This window comes from Pogona vitticeps, chromosome 3, assembly GCF_051106095.1.
Source record: "Pogona vitticeps strain Pit_001003342236 chromosome 3, PviZW2.1, whole genome shotgun sequence".
Taxonomy (NCBI): Eukaryota; Metazoa; Chordata; class Lepidosauria; order Squamata; family Agamidae; genus Pogona; species Pogona vitticeps.
Genome location: NC_135785.1, coordinates 131561888 through 131579851, shown reverse-complemented (window position 1 = coordinate 131579851; position 17964 = coordinate 131561888). Strand labels below are relative to the sequence as shown.

General features: G+C 41.1%; 1 protein-coding gene and 1 long non-coding RNA gene across 8 annotated transcripts in view; one reads left to right on the top strand and one right to left on the bottom strand.

The window, feature by feature from the left end:
* The window catches only part of LOC140705830 (uncharacterized), a 32789-nt gene extending 24840 nt beyond the window's left edge, over positions 1-7949 (bottom strand). The window contains exons 1-4 of one of the 2 annotated variants that reach the window (XR_013543719.1): positions 7708-7949; positions 4608-4720; positions 3649-3770; positions 2140-2242 (exon numbers count right to left, since the gene is read on the bottom strand). This is a non-coding gene — a long non-coding RNA (uncharacterized LOC140705830). The remainder of the gene's footprint in view (positions 1-2139; positions 2243-3648; positions 3771-4607; positions 4721-7707) is intronic. The other variant, XR_013543720.1, reaches the window with a different exon arrangement.
* Positions 1-17964, top strand: part of LOC110078403 (protein diaphanous homolog 3) — a 355467-nt gene that overhangs the window by 131014 nt on the left and 206489 nt on the right. For all 6 annotated transcript variants that reach the window (XR_013543712.1, XM_078390739.1, XM_078390740.1 and 3 more), the window contains 3 exons: positions 3515-3823; positions 6800-6914; positions 9356-9448. Coding sequence is in view for 5 of the 6 variants with exons in the window: in XM_078390739.1 (XP_078246865.1) it covers positions 3515-3823; positions 6800-6914; positions 9356-9448 (517 nt within the window). In the remaining variant the exon portion in view is untranslated. The remainder of the gene's footprint in view (positions 1-3514; positions 3824-6799; positions 6915-9355; positions 9449-17964) is intronic.

The window sequence follows — 17964 nt, the reverse complement described above, 5'->3', positions numbered from 1 at the left end:
GGGAGGAGTGATCAAACCCCTAGAGGCCAAGATAGAAGCTGTTCGTGATTGGCCCAGACCCAACACCAAGAAAAAAGTCAAATCATTTCTTGGGTTGGTGGGCTACTACAGAAAGTTCATCCCGAGGTTTAGCGAGATAGCGACTCCGCTGACCGATCTGACGCGGAAGAAGACTGATGACCGCATCCCGTGGACCAGCGACTGTGAGGAGGCGTTCCAGAGGTTGAAGGAGGCCCTCATCAACTATCCAGTGCTGCGTGCTCCCGACTTCGACCGGGAGTTCATCATATACACCGATGCGTCTAACAGCGGGGTAGGAGCGGTTCTTTGCCAGGAGGATGAAGATGGTGACCAGCATCCAGTGTCCTACCTGAGTAGGAAACTCCAGAAAGGTGAGAGACATTTGGCAACCGTGGAGAAGGAGTGCCTGGCCATAGTCTACGCGATCCAGAAGGCCAAGCCTTACATCTGGGGAAGACATTTTATTCTGTGCACTGACCATTCACCACTGCAATGGTTAAAGACAATGAAAACCCACAATAGCAAACTTATGAGGTGGGCTTTAAACCTACAAGACTATGACTTTGAAGTGAAGGTGGTCAGAGGGTCAGTGAACTGTGTTGCTGACGCCTTGTCAAGAAGACCCGAAGAATGAAGACGCCGAAGGAACATGGACTATGTATATATTTTGGTGACCAAAGGTTAAATGTACTTGTTTGTTAAACATGCTTGGTTTGTATGAATAAAGGTAACTTGATGTATTGTAAATGGTAAATGTTTAAATGCCTAATTGATATGTTTATCCTAGAGTAAGTATGGTATTGTATGTTAATGTATAACTGGTTTTGTATGTTTTGGATCCAGGTTGTTTTTTGGAGAAAAGCACTTTAGCTTTCCCCCTACAAAACAACTTATAAAGAGGGGAGGTGTTACATACAGCACTGATGTTACCTGTCTGTCATGGGTTTGGAGGGAAAGTTCCATCCTATGGGGAGTGGAAGGCGGGACATCAGGAGGAGGGGCTGTACTGTATATATATGTGAAGCCTGTGTGGAGAAGTTTAGGAGAAGCTGGAGGAAGAGCTGAGAGAAGAAGCTGGTGTGGGAGTCTGTGTGTCAGACAGGGTACTACTGTGTGTCAGTCAGTACCAACCTGATAGGTTCAGGTGTCTGTATGGTTAGCCAGAACTGATAGGTTCAGGGTCTGTGCTTTATTTAAAGGTGTTCTGTGTGAACCAAACTGGTGTATGTATGATTGAGACTAAGCCACGTTACTGTATCTTATTCACTTGATCATTTTATTTTCCCTGTGTGTTATTTAAATAAACCTTATTCCTTTGTTTGTTAAAAAATCCATTCCTGGTCTGTGTGACTTCTTATAGGGAATGGTTGGTGGCAGCTTAGTGAAACTGTGGCATATCCCAGTAGGTCTGGGGTTGTCACAGTCCTCTATCACCTTACAAAACCTTTGTTTGAACTGCTTGCAGCAACACACTTGCAGTTACTCATCCTTAAGACTGTCTTCCTCCCAGAGGAAGAGAACTGCACCCTGGGCTGCAATGTTCCTTATCCGCAATTTTACAAAGCCAGTTTTAGTTTTCCCTGATCTGTCATTCCCCTGAGATTTTCATCTCAACCACCCCCATTCTGCCCACCTTTTACCTCTGGAGTGTACCCTCCACATACTGGATATCATTTGGGCACTTGCCTTCTACACATCCTGCACAGCTTCCTTTCAGAAAACTAACAAACTCTTTGTAAGCTATGCTTCTTCCTTGATAGGATCTCAAATTACTCCTCTTTCTAAATGGATCATTTCCATGCTATCCCTCTGCTACCAGTTGGGCAAAAAACTACTCCCACTACTTATCAAAGCTCACTCTACTAGGGCTGCCCTCTTCTACTGCTTTCCTCAGAGGTGTTCCATTGCCAGACATCTGTAAAGCCTGCAACCTGGGCTCAGCTATCCACCTTTGTGAAACACTACAGACTACATGTCCAGGACAAGGCTACTTTATCTTATGGCAGAGCTGTTGTGTCTTCCATGCTAGTGTAACATCCCACCTGCGAGTAAGTTCGTTTGCTATTCACCCATATATGCATGATTCATGGAGACCATAAAGAAGAACAGGTTACTTACCTGTAACTGTGGTTCTTTGAGTAGTCATCACTGCAATCACACAAAACACCCTCCTCCCCTCAGGCTGTCATGCTGTTTTTTCTTCTTAGCTTCTGGCAGTGGCCTTGGAGAGAATTGAGAGGGCTGGTTTGATATGTGCCAGTACATACACAGTAGGACGGGGAGGTGACTAACAATATATTTTACTTAAGCTCTAGAACAAGGTTCTGTAAATTTTTCAGCATGAGGGCCACATCATATGTTTCACATTTTTGAGGGCCAAAGCAAGAAGCCCTCACGCTGAATGCCTGCCTGCCCGTATGCACTCCTGCATGCCTACATGCATGCCGGGCCAGATAAAAAGGCAAGCTGGGGCAGATGTAGCCTGCGGGCCATGGTTTGGAGACCCCTACTCTAGAAGGTTCCAAGGCTTCCACCTATCTGCATGTGACTTCACAGATGAACACTCAAAGAACCACAGTTATAGCTAGTAACCTGTTCTTTTTCCTAGTCTCTGTGATTCACACCCATGAATACTTCTGCACTGGGATGTTCTCCTGGGAACATTCCAGAGCATTGACTTATTCTTATTCTCACTTATTCTTCCACCCAACTGTCATTCCTCAGTTTCCTTCCAGCCACAGCTACTACAGTTTCTTGGGAACATCTGGAGCTTTATTAGAATATATATAACTTAATGTATAGTTGCTTAGCAAAAGCAAGATACAGCAATTGACAGTAAGAAAAATGTTAGCTGTAAAAAGTCTTTTTCCCCCCCTTAGAGTTTATGCATCTTGGGAGCTTCTTCATGTTGTGTATGGAGTATCCATGACAAAGACCTTTTTTACATAATTGAGGCACATAGGGTTATTGCTTACACATTTTTATTTTCGTGTTATTGCCCAAACAAGAAGGAACAGGAGTGATCAGCTTTGGTCACATTTATTGAGAAAGTCCTTGTGACTATAGCTTCTATAGCCATTATTAGAGTTTGGCCCATTTGAGTCAAGGGAACTTCTGGAGGAGTTGGCTCACCAAATTTCTGTAGATTCTGTGGGCTTACTGTAGTGTGGATTACTATGCTAAAATACCGGATTTGGGGCATTACTTCAGAAAATTAACAATTATAGTATGAATATAGTTGTGTCATATAGATGTCTAATCCAGTCTTAAGAAACCTTTATGATTAATGTTTGTATTTTATATTATCATACAAAGGCTTATGAGGATAAAATAATTATTTGCCTAGGCATCTTTTCATTTCTATGGTGGATATTCATGTAGGAGCGGTTCTGTGGGGTTTATTGATTTGTCTTTTGTTTTATGGTTAAGAATGATAGGACTCCCACTCAATCTGCACAATGGTACATTGATAAACTTGACATTTTTTTTTCAGATTGGCTCTGTAAAGAATGACACATTTCTCAGAGGAAATGCAGATCCTTCATCAGCTGCTGTATCACCTGATTTGCTGTCAGTCACTGGAGTTGTGCCACCTCCCCCCCCACCTCCATTACCACCTTCATTTACCAGTGGCTCAGGAAAAATGGCTCCCTTTGGTGTCCCCCCTCCTCCTCCTCCTCCTCCTCCTCCACTGCAGGGACTACTTGAAACACAGTGCTCCCCTCATGTTCTGCCTTTTGGACTGAAGCCTAAAAAAGAGTTCAAATGTGAAGTCACTATGAAAAGATTCAACTGGTCCAAGGTAAAACAAGAGTAGAAAGTATCTTATGCATAACTTTATAAAAAAATTACTCTGTATCATTTGTGTCAGTTAAATACTAGTTAAATAAAGAAACAAACAGTCTCTAGTGAGGTGGTGTGCTGGGAACAAAGATGCTGCTGCACCTAGCTGGAAAGAAGATGGGTTTTGTGTGGCAGCAGAGCCATAAAACAGCTACTTTATGATTCTTTGCAAAATGACATCAGTTTCTTTTCCTTTGCCATTCATCTTCTTACTCGTTAGCCAAGTGGCAAGGGATGGGGCAAAGGACTGCAAGAAGATGAGCCTACCCGGCAATTAAGATCTAGCCAGGGGGCCCTTTTGAAAGAGCCGTCCCTCAAGGAGGTAAGAGGGACGGCTTGTAGACAAAGGGCCTTTTCGGCAGCTGCCCCCAGACTATGGAATGCCCTCCCGACTGAGATTCGTCTGGCGCCGACACTGATGACATTTCGGCGCCAGGTCAAAACCTTCCTGTTCCAGAAGGTTTTTAACTGAAATAATATTAGCTATGGGTCCGATGGCAATTTTATATATATTTTAATTGTATTTTAATTGCTACATAACTTTATTGTATTTGAAATGCTGTAAGCTGCCCAGAGACCTTTGGGTAGTGTGGGCGGCATATAAATTAAATAAATAAATAAATAAGAGTAGAGATTATAATTTGGATGTGCATTCAGATTCAGAAATACTTGGAATTTATGAGGAAATAGGAAACAGGGACTTGTATTCATAAAAAGATAAAGTCTGTTGCGCCCACACTGACTCGCTGACAGTGATCATCATCTCTTCAGGGAGAGTGTTCGTCACAGAATTCACCAAATACTGCCAAATTCGGATACTGAATATATCTGAATCCAATTTGATGGTTCCGAATATCTGTAATAATAGGAGTATTTCATGGTTGAATTATATACAACTAGAAAGATGGACTAAGGAATGGGTAAATAAATATAATAAAGGTAGTGAATATACAAAGTATGAACAATTTTTATTGTCGTATGAGGACATTCGGATGACTGACTCAGTTAAAGGTACTGTGAGTAAAATTTACTCACTTCTTAATTTAGAGGAAGAAGAAAGTGAGAAAGAAGGATTGAAAATAGTGTGGGAACAAGACATTGGAAAAAGAATACATGAAGAAGAATGGAGGAAGATATGGAAAATGAGGGTTTGAAGATTTATGTCAGTGAGAATAAGAGGAAATGTTTTAAAACTCAGTTTAAGATGGTATTTAACACCGGTAAAATTAAACAAAATTAATACCAGTCATCCGAATGTCTGCTGGAAATGTGAGAAGGAAATTGGTACGTACTTTCATATGTGGTGGGAATGTGAAAAAGTACAAAGATTTTGGAAACAATTTTTTAAAGAATTGAGCTATATATGTGGAAAAGATATAGAATTTAATGCCGAGATTGCTTGTTATCAATATATGAGAATGTGGAATATGGCAAAATGACTAAAGAATTGATAACTAATTTATTAACAGCGGCTAGACTGATTATTGCTAGGCAATGGAAATTAAAAGCTGAATTGCAAATCGAAGAATGGTACAAAGAAATATGGAATATAGCAATAAATGATAAATTAACTTGTAATTTAAAGATTAAGAAAGGAGAGTTGAAAAAGAATAATTTTTATGAAATATGGGGTAAATTTTTGGAATATGTGTTAATAAGGGGAAAACGGAAATCTCTAAATCAAGAATCAATGCAGTTTTGGAGAAGAGGACAGTAGAAGAAGGAGGAGGAGGAGGAAGAGGAAGAATATGGCAATGGTGGTGGGGAACACAGTTAAATTGTATTTGAGTTTATATGCTGTATGTTTTTGTTTATGTTAGAGTTATAGAAAATTCTAAAAAATTTAAAAAGGAAAGAAAAATGAAACTTAAGACACTCTGGCACCAAGGGTAGTGGGGGCAGAGAACCATTGGTTTCTCAAGGGAGAGTGACTGGGATGAGCAGTAAATATTGTCTACCTGCACCAATGAAATCTAGAAGCAGGCACAGATACCAGAAGGTATTTTTTCACATTGGTTCTTTCCAGTTAGCTTCTTATAAATCTCCTGAGCATTTACGGTTAGGATATGCTCTGATGGCAACCTGCACTGCAGCATTTTTTTCTGTGTCCTTTTCTGAACCTTCAAGTTCCATTTACATTCTTGGCATCTCATCATATATTGTTTACTTAATATAGTTAGAAATAAGATTTAGGATTAGTAGATTTAAATATGAATATATTATAAACCAATAGAGAGATATTAAATTAGGTTTAGGCCCCTTGGGATATATTAGGCAGGTGAATATGTTTTTGTTATACAGTATAAAGAAAGATCTATTAATAGATTTTGTGAACACCATTCTTCCCATAAAACTCCATCATATTGGAGGATTTACCACAAGCCCCCATTCCCAGCAAATCTCTCCTGTGCAAAGTATCATTGTGGTTGGTGGGAACCCCACTTCAAATATATACACATCTCACATGGGTAAGAAGGAGATTCAGCAAAGCACTATTTCAGAAGCATGTGGCAGTAAAATTACCTCTGCTCCTCCTGCTGCACTTGCCACACCCTTGCTGGAACTAGTAGTGGTGAAAAATTAGCAACCTCAAGATCCCTTATCATCAGAAAGAAGTAGGCATACAGCCACTTCCCCTCAAACTAAATCTGAAAACCGATTTGACCAGATGAGCGGGGTATAAATCAAATAAATAATAATAATAATAAATAGATTGAGCCCCGTTTGTTCTATCCTATAACTGGAAGAACTGGCTTATCTACTCTTCTTTACAACGGACCTAAGTCTTTGTGAGTAATAAGAATTGTTTTCTGTTAATATTTATCAGCTAATGAGTAAATTTCTATATTGTGTGTGTTTTTTAACACAGTATCTCTGTACCTAAATATCATGCAAATATATACTTAGATATGACTGCAAAATTGTGTATTTGCAGATCAGTCCACATGAAATGAATGAGAACTGTTTCTGGATAACAGCAAATGATGGCAAATATGAAGATGCTGATCTGCTCTGCAAATTGGAACTTACATTCTCTTGTCAAAAGAATGGTATGTAGCTACGTAATTCAAAACTATCACTGTATTACAAAATAGCAAAAGTAGCCAGCTTTTTAAAGTTAGACCTCCACCTACATCCCAATGCCTTTTCTTAATTCTCATTCAGTACTTTTCTCTGCCTGTAACTTAGCAGGTAGTTGTAGCTTCTCATTTTCTCTCTCTCTTTCCTTTCAACTGTTTGATGAATTTGGGGCTGTTAAAAGGAGAGCACACATGATTGGAGAAATAAATACCCCAGATCTTATGCAGCTTCTTTTCTGCTGGTTAGGAGGCAGTTGCGTAAGTTTGCCGCCTTGTGACTAAAAAATAATAATGCTTGCTACTGACAGATTTTAATTAACTAACATTAATCAGTCAATTTAAAAAAATCCAAATAACTCTTAGATGAGCCTACTTTAATTTGATTGAAACATCACCAATTCTTGTTATTCTAGCTGAAGCTTTTCCTCTGGGATCAATTGTTGAAAGCTGCTGATCAAGCTGCTTTAAATAAGCATCTCTTCACAGCATCAGTATTCAATAGAGTGTACTAATAGGAGTGGGCAGTACAAACAAAGTGTTCCACCTTTGGAACTGTTTTTTGAATTGGGACTATACTGGGAAGTAGTAGGCCATATGGGTTTTGTCTGTGCAAAACCTCAGAGAAACATGGACAAATAAAGCAGGAAGCAAAGCATGCTGCTTATACTTTATACTGCCTTAGTGCTTAAAGCTGTCTCTGGGTGGTTCACAACTTAATTATGCAGGCTACACATTGCCCCCCCCCCTCCAGTGAGTTGCATACCTTGGATGGATGGAATGCTGAGTGAATCTTGAGCTGGCTTCTTGGGATTGAACTCTGGGTCGTGAGCAGAGTTTGGCTGCAGTACAGCAGTTTAGCCACTTCTCCATGAAGCTCCTACTTTTAAAGTTGTAAAAAAAATTTTTAAAAAGATTTTCTCCCTGTCAACTCATTTTGTAGACTTTTTTCTCTTGACACCTGACCAATTATATGGTTATTTTTCAGACACTTGATCTCTGCTTCCTGAAAATAAAATGGTTTCAATTATGTGCTTTTCTTAATTTGAAATTGATCCATATTGTACTTTAGAAGATACTTGCCCTTTAAAATGCTTGGGAAATTACTTCATAAATTTCAGCTGGATCTGCTTCTGTAGCAGTTGTCCAAACCTCTTTCCAGTACTCGAGGAAACTCAGTGCTTGAGTCTCATTGAAGTGAACAGGGCTTACTTTTGGGTAAGGTAGTATATTTTGACTGCAGCTTTACCACAGAAGTCAGTGTCAGTGAACACATACACAGAGAAAGAGAAGATACAGAGGGCAGGAGGGAGAAAGAAAGATAAAATATCTACAAGGCGGTGGCCTAGGTAGAGATAGAGAGAACTATAATGGGAGAGAGAGAAAAAAGAAGAGGGAGATGAGCCACAGAGAGAAAAACCATAGGAAGGAACACTTGCGAGTTGTAGGAAGAAAGTGGGGGAAGGAGAAAGGGAGAAGCTACACAAAGATACAGAAAGAGAGGACTCGGGGGAGAAAGATGGTGGGGGAGAGAGGAACCAAACTTTTCTTAAACAAAATTGGGAGAAACATAATCCTCCAGAGGTGAAATGTGAAATCTACATCTCTGACCTGAGTCTGCAACCCCCATTTTGAAACTTGCATTGAACAAAGGAGCCTAGTTGACATATCTAGCCATGCTTTTCATAACATATTTCTTCTGCACCACCCCTAGCTCTGTAATGATCATCCTCTTGAAGACGCAGATTTTAGCAACTGTTTTAGTAGTCTAATAATTTTATCACCCACAGTTGCCTTTGGACTGTGTATAATGACCACACAGATCCCCCCCCTTTTGTATTTTATATTCATACCTCTGGAAAAATTCCATGTAATCATGCCTTTCACAATAATATGCCATTCATTAGTCCCCCTACTACATAGGATATTTATTTCCCCCCATATTTTGTGTCCTTTTGGAAACCCCAGGACTTCATTAAGCATGCTGATATTCTCTTCTTCCAAAGTAACTCCATTTTGGCTATATAGCTTGTGGCATACACTATTGAGGTTCAGTGTTACGCAATTTCTGCTCAAATAGGAAGATTCAACAAATACAGAAGAATATGCATGTAAGCTTTCTACCTAGATCTCCACATAGCTGTGTGTTATTTTACTTGTTGGATTAGTACCTTTCCTAGATTATTTATGCTGATTTGGGACTAAATATTGTATTTAGGATCCCCCCTTTAATTCTGAAACAGTAGTAATAAGAGAACTAGTAAATGTTTCTAACATACAGTGGAAATTTGCAAACATTTATTTTAATTTTTATACATAATAATTTCAGTATCCATTAAATGTTTAATCTAAGTATTTAAATAGTGTTAATATTGTTCTGTACTGACACATACCATTTTATGTAACCTTAACAGTAAAAAAGGATGAAGCTCTTGAAGAAAAGAAGCCTATTAAAAAACGAATCAAAGAACTTAAAATTTTGGATCCAAAGATTGCCCAAAATCTTTGTAAGTAAATATTTTACATTATTTAGTACAACTAGGTTTGTTGGACTGGCAATTGAATGAACTCAGTCAGTACATCTGGACACGGGGAAAGCACACCAATTTTTACTCCAGTAGAACCCCAGGGCATTCATCTTCAATGGCTAGAGGAAACTGGAGGCGGGGCTAAGCAGTGAAGTGGACGGAGGTGTTTTCCAGGGCCATTTGTTGAATCTTCCTATTTGAGAAGAGAGATAACATTCTAAACCTGTGGAGGGTGGAGGAAGAAAAGAAAAGAAAACTTCTGGCTGCATGAGTTTGTCATCAGTTCGAATCGCCCACCCCCAGAACATTTAAAGTGATTCCTAAACAGCTACGGGAAAGCTACAGGAGAGAGAAGACTTTATTATGCCTATGTGGATTGGAAATGGGGTTTCACAACCAGGAATTTAGTCATGGCCAAAAATATTGGGACCCTTGCAATTCTGTCAGAAAATGCAACCCTTCTCTCAGAAAATTGTTGCAGTTGCAAATGTTTTGGTACTCACATTTTCATTTCTTTGGTTTGCGTTGGAACAACACAAGAACATAGAGAAGAAAAGTCAAATCTGATACAATCCGACACAGAAATCTAAAAATGCACTGGCCAAAATTTCCAACACCCCCTTTGGAAAAAAGAACTGAAATCAATCACTTTCTCTAACCATGAATGAGTTTCTTGCAACTCTCTACTAGAATTTTGGACCACTCTTCTTTTGCAAACTGCTCCAAGGACTTCAGATTTGAAGGATGCCTTCTCCCAACTGCTGTTTTGAGATCTCTCCACAGGTGTTCTATGGGATTCAGATCAGGATTCATTGCTGGCCATTTCAGAACTGTCGTGTGCTTTGTTTGTAACCATTTCTGAATGCTTTTTGAATTGTGTTTTGGGTCATTGTGCTGCTGGAAGACCCATGATATCTGGTGGAGATGCAGCTTTCTGACACTGGCAACTACGTATGTTGTGTCCCAGAATTCTTTGGTAATCATCAGATTTCATGATACCATTCACACAGTCAAGGAATCCAGTGCCAGAAGCAGCAAAACAACCCCAAAACATCTTTGAACCTCCACCATGTTTGACTGTAGGAACTCTGTGTACTTTGAATGCCTCATTTCTTTTTCTATAGACAGTGCCATGATGTCCTTGACCAAAAAGCTCTAATTTTGTCTCATCTGTCCACAGTACGTTCTCCCTGAAGGATTGTGGTTTTGTCACATACGTTTTGGCATACTCCAGTCTTGTTTTTTATGCCTTTGTGTCAGCAGTGGTATCCTCCAGGGTGTCCTGCCATAGCATCCCTTTTCATTCAGATGGCGACGGATAGTGCAAGCTGACACTGTTGTACCCTGTGTCTGCAGATCAGCTTGAATTTGTTGGGAAGTTAATCTGGGTTCTGTATCCACCATTCGAATAACTCTTTGTTGTAATTTTTCAGTAATTTTGCTCTTCCAACCACGTCCAGGAAGGTTAGCTACAGTGCCATGGGCTGTAAACCTCTTGATGATACTGCACACAGTGGACACAGGAACATTAAGATCTCTGGAGATGGACTTGTAGCCTTGAGATTGTTGATGTTTTTCCATCGATTTTTCTCCATGCTCAGTGTCACACACAACACAAAGGTTGAGTCAACTTTTCTCCATCTTAACTGATTGGAAGTGTGATTACTATATTGCCCATACCTCTTACTTGCGACCCGTGTGTCTAAATACAAATTAAAGGAGCATCATTATTTCTTACAATTTAGACAGGGAGCCAATAATTTTGGCCAGTGCATTTTTAGGTTTCTGTGTGGGATTGTATCAGATTTGACTTTTCTTCTCTGTGTTTTTGTGTTGTGCCAACACAAACCAAAGAAATGAACATGTGAAAATTGTTGCAGTTGCAAATGTGAATGTTCACGTTTGCAAATGTGAATGTTCACAAATGTTCACATTTGCAACTGCAACAATTTTCTGAGAGAAGGGTTGCATTTTCTGACAGAATCGCAAGGGTGCCAATATATTTGGCCATGACTGTATGTTATTCTTCAAAATTACTGGGATTATTTGAAAGAGAAAAATCATCTTAGATAAAATATTCATTTTAATTGCTGGTATTTTTCCCATCAATGAAAGCTGCAGACAATTCCATTTTGCTAGGTCTTTTTTCATTTCTTCAATCAGTTTCAAGTAGTTGTCTTTCACTAGAGTGCTTGTCTTTTTTGTTAGTAAAATCCCTAGGTATTTTACTTTTTTCCTTCTTGAAAATTTGTTAATTTTAGCAGTTTCTCCATTTCCTTTCTTTGCAAATTTTTGTCAGTATTTTTGTTTTTTGTTTCTTTATCTTCAATCCTGTCATCATGGCATATTCCTTTATTACCTCTTGAAGAGTTTTTGCTCATTCCACTGGTTCTTCCACAAGCACCAAAAATCATTTGCAAATGCTTGAATTTTAAATTCTTCTCTTATTTTAAGTCCCTTGATCTTATCCATTTTCCTTACTTGGTTCAATTATGTTTCCATCACCAATATAAATAGTAACAGTGAGAGTGGACAATCTTGCCTTGTCCCTTTCTTAATTTCAATCTGTACTAACAGTTCACCATTTATTTTTATTCTGGATCTTTGGCTTTTGTATATAGCTTTAATTACATCAATAAAAGAGTCTCCTATTTTTATTGTTTCCAGTTGTGTGATCATAAAGCTCCAGTTAATATTGTTAAAAGCTTTTTCTGCATCTATAAAAATATTGCTGTTTGTTTATTCGGATGTGCCTCATAATACTCTTGAAAGTTTACGACCTTTCTCATATTAGATTTGAATTGCCTTTTTCATAAAAAACAAACCTGCTTCGTCTTGATGGATTATATTTACCAGTACCTTTTTACATCTTGTTGCTAATATTGTGGCATATATTTTATAGTCTCCATTCAGTTATGAAATCTGTCTATAATTCTGGATTTCTTCTGGATCACTTCTTTATGAATCACCGTAATTATCGCTTCTTTCTATGTTTTGTTAATTTTATTTCATTGTGTTTTTGTAAATACAGTGGTTCCCTGCAAGATGAATTTAATTCATTCCGCGGTTAACGTCTTGCGAAAATTTCATCTTGCAAAACGTGTTTTCCCATAGGAGTGCATTGAAATCTAATTAATGCGTTCCTATGGGCAAAAAAGTAAGAACAAAGTCAAATTTGGTATATTAAGTGCTCCTTAAAGCCATACATAATGTGCAGATGATTTCAAAAATTTCAGTCGAAAAACTTTAACTTTTTAATCATCATAGAAAAACATTTAAAAATCAGCAAACATGAGGCAGGAATAAAAAATGGAAAAATTTGTCTTCTGAAGCAGGGCCATAGGAACATTTATCTTGCGAGTCATCAACCCCATTGCCAAAACCATTCGTCTTGCGAGTTTTTCGTCCTGCGAGGGATTCATCTTGCAGAGCACCACTGTAAGTCTTTTGTTCCATAGTTGCAATTCATTTTTCTGTATATTTATTGTTGTTTAGTCATTAAATCTTGTCCGACTCTTTGTGACCCCATGGACCAGAGCACGCCACACCCTCCTATCTTCCACTGCCTCCCAGAGTTTCGTCAAATTCATGTTGGTAGCTTCAATTACATTGTTCAAACATCTTGTTCTCTGTCATCCCCTTCTTCTCTTGCCTTCACTCTTTGCCAACATCAGGGTCTTTTCTAGGGAGATTTCTCTGTGACAAACCCAGACCTACTGGGATCTGCCACACGTTAACTAAGCTGCCACCAACCATTCCCTATAAGAAGTCACACAGACCAGGGATGGATTTTTAAACAAATAAAGAACAAGGTTTATTAAATACAACACACAGGGAAAATAAAATGATCAGGTGAATAAGATATAGTAACGTGGCTTCGTCTCATTCATACATGCATACAGTTTGGTTCACACAGAACACTTAACTTGAAGCACAGACCCTGAACCCATCAGTTCTGGCTAACCAACAGACACCTGAACCTATCAGGTTGGTACTGACACACAGTAGTACCCTGTCTGACACACAGACTCCCACACCAGCTTCTTCTTCCCAGCTGCTGCTTCGTCACATCCCAGCGTCTCAACTTCACCACACAGGCTTCACATTTATATACAGTACAGCCCCTCCTCCTGATGTCCCGCCTTCCACTCCCCATAGGATGGAACTTTCCCTCCAAACCCATGACAGACAGGTAACATCAGTGCTGTATGTAACACCTCCCCTCTTTATAAGTTGTTTTGTAGGGGGAAAGCTAAGGTGCTTTTTCCCAAAAAACAACCTGGATAAAACACACAACAACAGTTATACATACCATATCATACTTACTTATACTTACATTCTAAGTTAACCATAGCAATTAGGCATTTAAACATTTACCATATACATTACATCAATTTACCTTTATTCATACAAACCAAGTTCAAAAAACAGGTACATTTAACTTTTTGTCATCAATATATATACATAGTCCATGTTCTTTCGCCGTCTTCAATCTTCAGGTCTTCTTGACAAGGCGTCAGCAACACAGTTCACTGACCCTCTGACCACCTTCACTTCAAAGTCATAGTCCTGTAGGTTTAAAGCCCACCTCATAAGTTTGCTATTGTGGGTTTTCATTGTCTTTAACCATTGCAGTGGTGAATGGTCAGTGCACAGAACAAAATGTCTTCCCCAGATGTAAGGCTTGGCCTTCTGGATTGCGTAGACTATGACCAAACACTCCTTCTCCACGGTTGCCAAATGTCTCTCACCTTTTTGGAGTTTCCTACTCAGGTAGGACACTGGATGCTGGTCACCATTCTCATCCTCCTGGCACAGAACTGCTCCTACCCCGCTGTTAGACGCATCGGTGTAGATGATGAACTCCCGGTCAAAGTCTGGAGCACGCAGCACTGGATACTGGACAAGCGCCTCCTTCAACCTCTGGAACGCCGCCTCACAGTCGCTGGTCCACGGGATGCGGTCATCAGCCTTCTTCCTCGTCAGATCGGTCAGCGGAGCCGCAATCTCGCTAAACCTCGGGATGAACTTTCTGTAGTAGCCCACCAACCCAAGAAATGATTTGACTTTTCTCTTGGTGTTGGGTCTGGGCCAATCACGAACAGCTTCTATTTTGGCCTCCAGGGGTTTTATCACTCCTCCCCCTACCATGTGACCCAAGTATTTTATTTCTGGGCTACCCAGCTGACACTTGCTCTCTTTACAGGACCTAGGCCAAAGCACTCCCTCCCCTGGGTCAAAGTGCCTCTCTCTAGCTTTGTGGTCATACCATGCTTTCTTTCTGACCTTTTGAGCTTGCAGGGTCTCTGCTGCTAGCTCTAGGTTTCTCTTTAGGTCCTTCCTTAAAGAGTCTCTATATGTCACAACGTCTTGTGGGTCATCCTGGGTGATCTGCTCCCAATTTTGTTTGATCAAATCAAGGGGCCCTTTCACCCTTCTCCCAAATAAAAGTTCAAATGGACTGAACCCGGTACTGGCTTGTGGCACTGATCGATAAGCAAACAAAAGGGATTGCAGCTTCTGGTCCCAATTGTTTGGATTCTCTGCCAAGTAAGCCCTAATCATGCGCATTAGAGTCCCATTGAACTTCTCAGTTAACCCATTACTTTCAGGATGATAGGCAGTGGTTTCCTTGTGCTTAATTCCACAGATTTGCCATAAGCGTTTCATGAGCTTCGATGTGAACGATGCGCCCAAATCTATGATTATTTCTGAGGCAAATCCCATCCTGGACATATACCCCACCAAGGCATCTGCCACTGTGTTAGTTTCAATGTTAGTCAAGGGTATGGCTTCAGGGTACCTCATGGCATGGTCCACAATGGTGAGAATGAACCTATTCCCCCTCTTTGTGGCCTTGGGCAAAGGTCCCACAATATCCACCCCTATGCATTTGAACGGAGTGTCAATCACAGGCAAAGGGCACAACTTTGCTTTGGTCCTGTCGCGGTTATTCCCCTGCCTTTGACACACATCACATTGTTTACAGAACTCCCTGATCTGCTTCCCTATGTCAGGCCAGTAAAAATTCTGTGTGATTCTCTGCTGTGTTTTGTTCACCCCTAAGTGCGCAGCAAACATGTCAGAGTGCCCCCTTTGTAAGATCATGGGGCGATACTTTTCAGGTACCACCAGCTGACTTCTGATCCCATCTCCCCCTTTTGAGATATTCCTCAGGGTCTCTCTATATAAAATCCCCTTTTTCTCTAGAAATCTCACTGGGGTTTCAGGTGTTAGCTGGGCGTCAGTCACCTGTTCAAAACACTTTTGGAGAGTGGCGTCTGCCTTTTGCTCTTGTCCAAACCTGCTGTCTGTGGTTAAGGTTTCCACCACAGCTTCTGAACTGCCCTCTGCTTCCGTCTCTGGCTCATCATTACCCCCCTGAACTGTCCCCGTGGTGGCTTGTGAACGTGTAATCACTAGCACCCGTTTCACATGTTCAGCCAGGTCATTTCCCACGAGCACGGCTGCTGGCAGAGTCGATGAAATTGCTAGCCGCCAAACTCCCCTCCAGCCTTGAAAGTTGACAGGTACCTCCGCGACTGGCAGTGAGATTACCTGCCCCTCAATCCCTGCCACCTTCATGCTCTCATTTGGGATTACATATTCCCTAGGAATAATATCTGGATGGCACAGGGTCACCTGAGAACAAGTGTCCCGCAGCCCCCGATACTGATGGCCAAGTATTCCTACGTCCACCCCTGCTGTCTCAAACAACTGAGAATCTGTTCTCACCAGCAGGCAGCGCCTGACCTCTACAAGAGGACCATTTTCCTCAGCCTGATCAGCAGATGTAGCTGTTCCAGATTGAGTAGCCATGGCAACAGGCTCCCTCAGTGACAATGAGCCTTGCTCTTTCTGGACACAGAACACAGCTTTTGGCTTGGTCCCACTCGAATCCTGAGGCACAATTCCTTTTAGCTGCTTTAATTTCTCACACTCTGAGATTAGATGGCCCTTTCCCTGACAGAAATAACATTTTCTGCTATATTTTGAGTCTTTCTCCTCTGTTTTTGGTTTTCCCTCCAAAATCTGAGGTCTTGGTTTCATGTCTGAGGGCTTCCCTTCACCATGGGCCCCTCCCCCTTGCTGGCTTTTCCCTGGTCCCTGAGAGTACTTGCTGTAGGTTTCTTTGGGTTTTCCTACAGATTTCTCCTCACCTAAGGGCTTTCTGATTTGATAAATAAAATCTGCGATCTCGGCTGCTTCTGCCACAGATCTAGGTTTCCTTTCCCTCACCTGGAATTTCAGTTCCCCATGCAGGACTGAATAGAACTGTTCCAGCGCTATCAAGTCTTTGAGCTGCTGAAAGGTCTCTGTCCCCTCCTGAGATAGCCATTTCTCAAGCAGCCTCACCAATTGGGCCCCCACTTGGGTAAAAGTCTGCTCTGGTTTCTTTGTGAGGGACCTGAATCTTTGCCTCAGCTGTTCCGCATTTATCCCATGTCTTGCAAACACCAGTTTTTTAAACTCTGCAAAATCTCTCATCAGTTCCTCTGGCATCTCTGAATAAACTTCGGCCAGGCTACCACTGATTAAAGATCGCATGATGGTCATCTTCTCAGTTTCCCTCACTGAGAAGTCCACAAACGCTCTTTCCACTAGGGAAAAGAACACCTCCGGACAATCTCCCTTGTGGTACACAGGGAATTTCTTCAGGTCAGCTTTAGACAATTGGCCTCCCTCAGAATCCCTATTGTTATTATTGTTCTGATTCATCAGTTCCAGTTTTCTTAATTCAAACACCATTTTCTCTCTCTGCAATTCCAATTCAAATTGTCTTTGCCTTTCCCTTTCCCTTTCCTCCACTTCAAATTGCCTCATCCTCAGTTCATGCTGTTGGGCTAGGAGTATCTTTCTGAGTTCTGGGTTCTGCTCTCCTGTGCTGTCACCCTGCACTGAGCCAAATTCATCCTCAGAACCTTGGTCTACCTGGGGGTCTTTCACTTCACCCATTTCTGCCATTTGGCTTCGAGTCAAAGGCATACTCCCCCCCAGAACAGGCTGCTTTAAAAAGTCAAGCCTCAAAATAAAACGACCACTTTTTTTTTTCCCTTTTGCCTCAGAACCAGCTTTCCCTATAGATTGCTGCTGTCCTTCAGCACTACTTGCAACTGTAGCCAGCCGGAGTCCACCCCCCTCTGCTGGGCCTCTCAGCAGACAAGCTAGCTCACTGCTATTTCACAGTTTTGCCTCAGCTTTTTTCCCGCCAAAACCAGGTTGCCTCAGAGCTCCCTAATCTAGCCCCCAATCTGAGGTTACACGTTCTTCTACTAGTGCACCCCCCCGTGAGGCACACCTAGAAGATTACCTACGTGCTCTCAGATTGTCCCTGACTAGACCCCCCTTGCTCTGGGCACACTTGCCAAGGCTTTGCTGGACCACTGGACAACTGGACCAGTCGTATCCCACACGCTGGACACCAATCAATGTGACAAACCCAGACCTACTGGGATCTGCCACACGTTAACTAAGCTGCCACCAACCATTCCCTA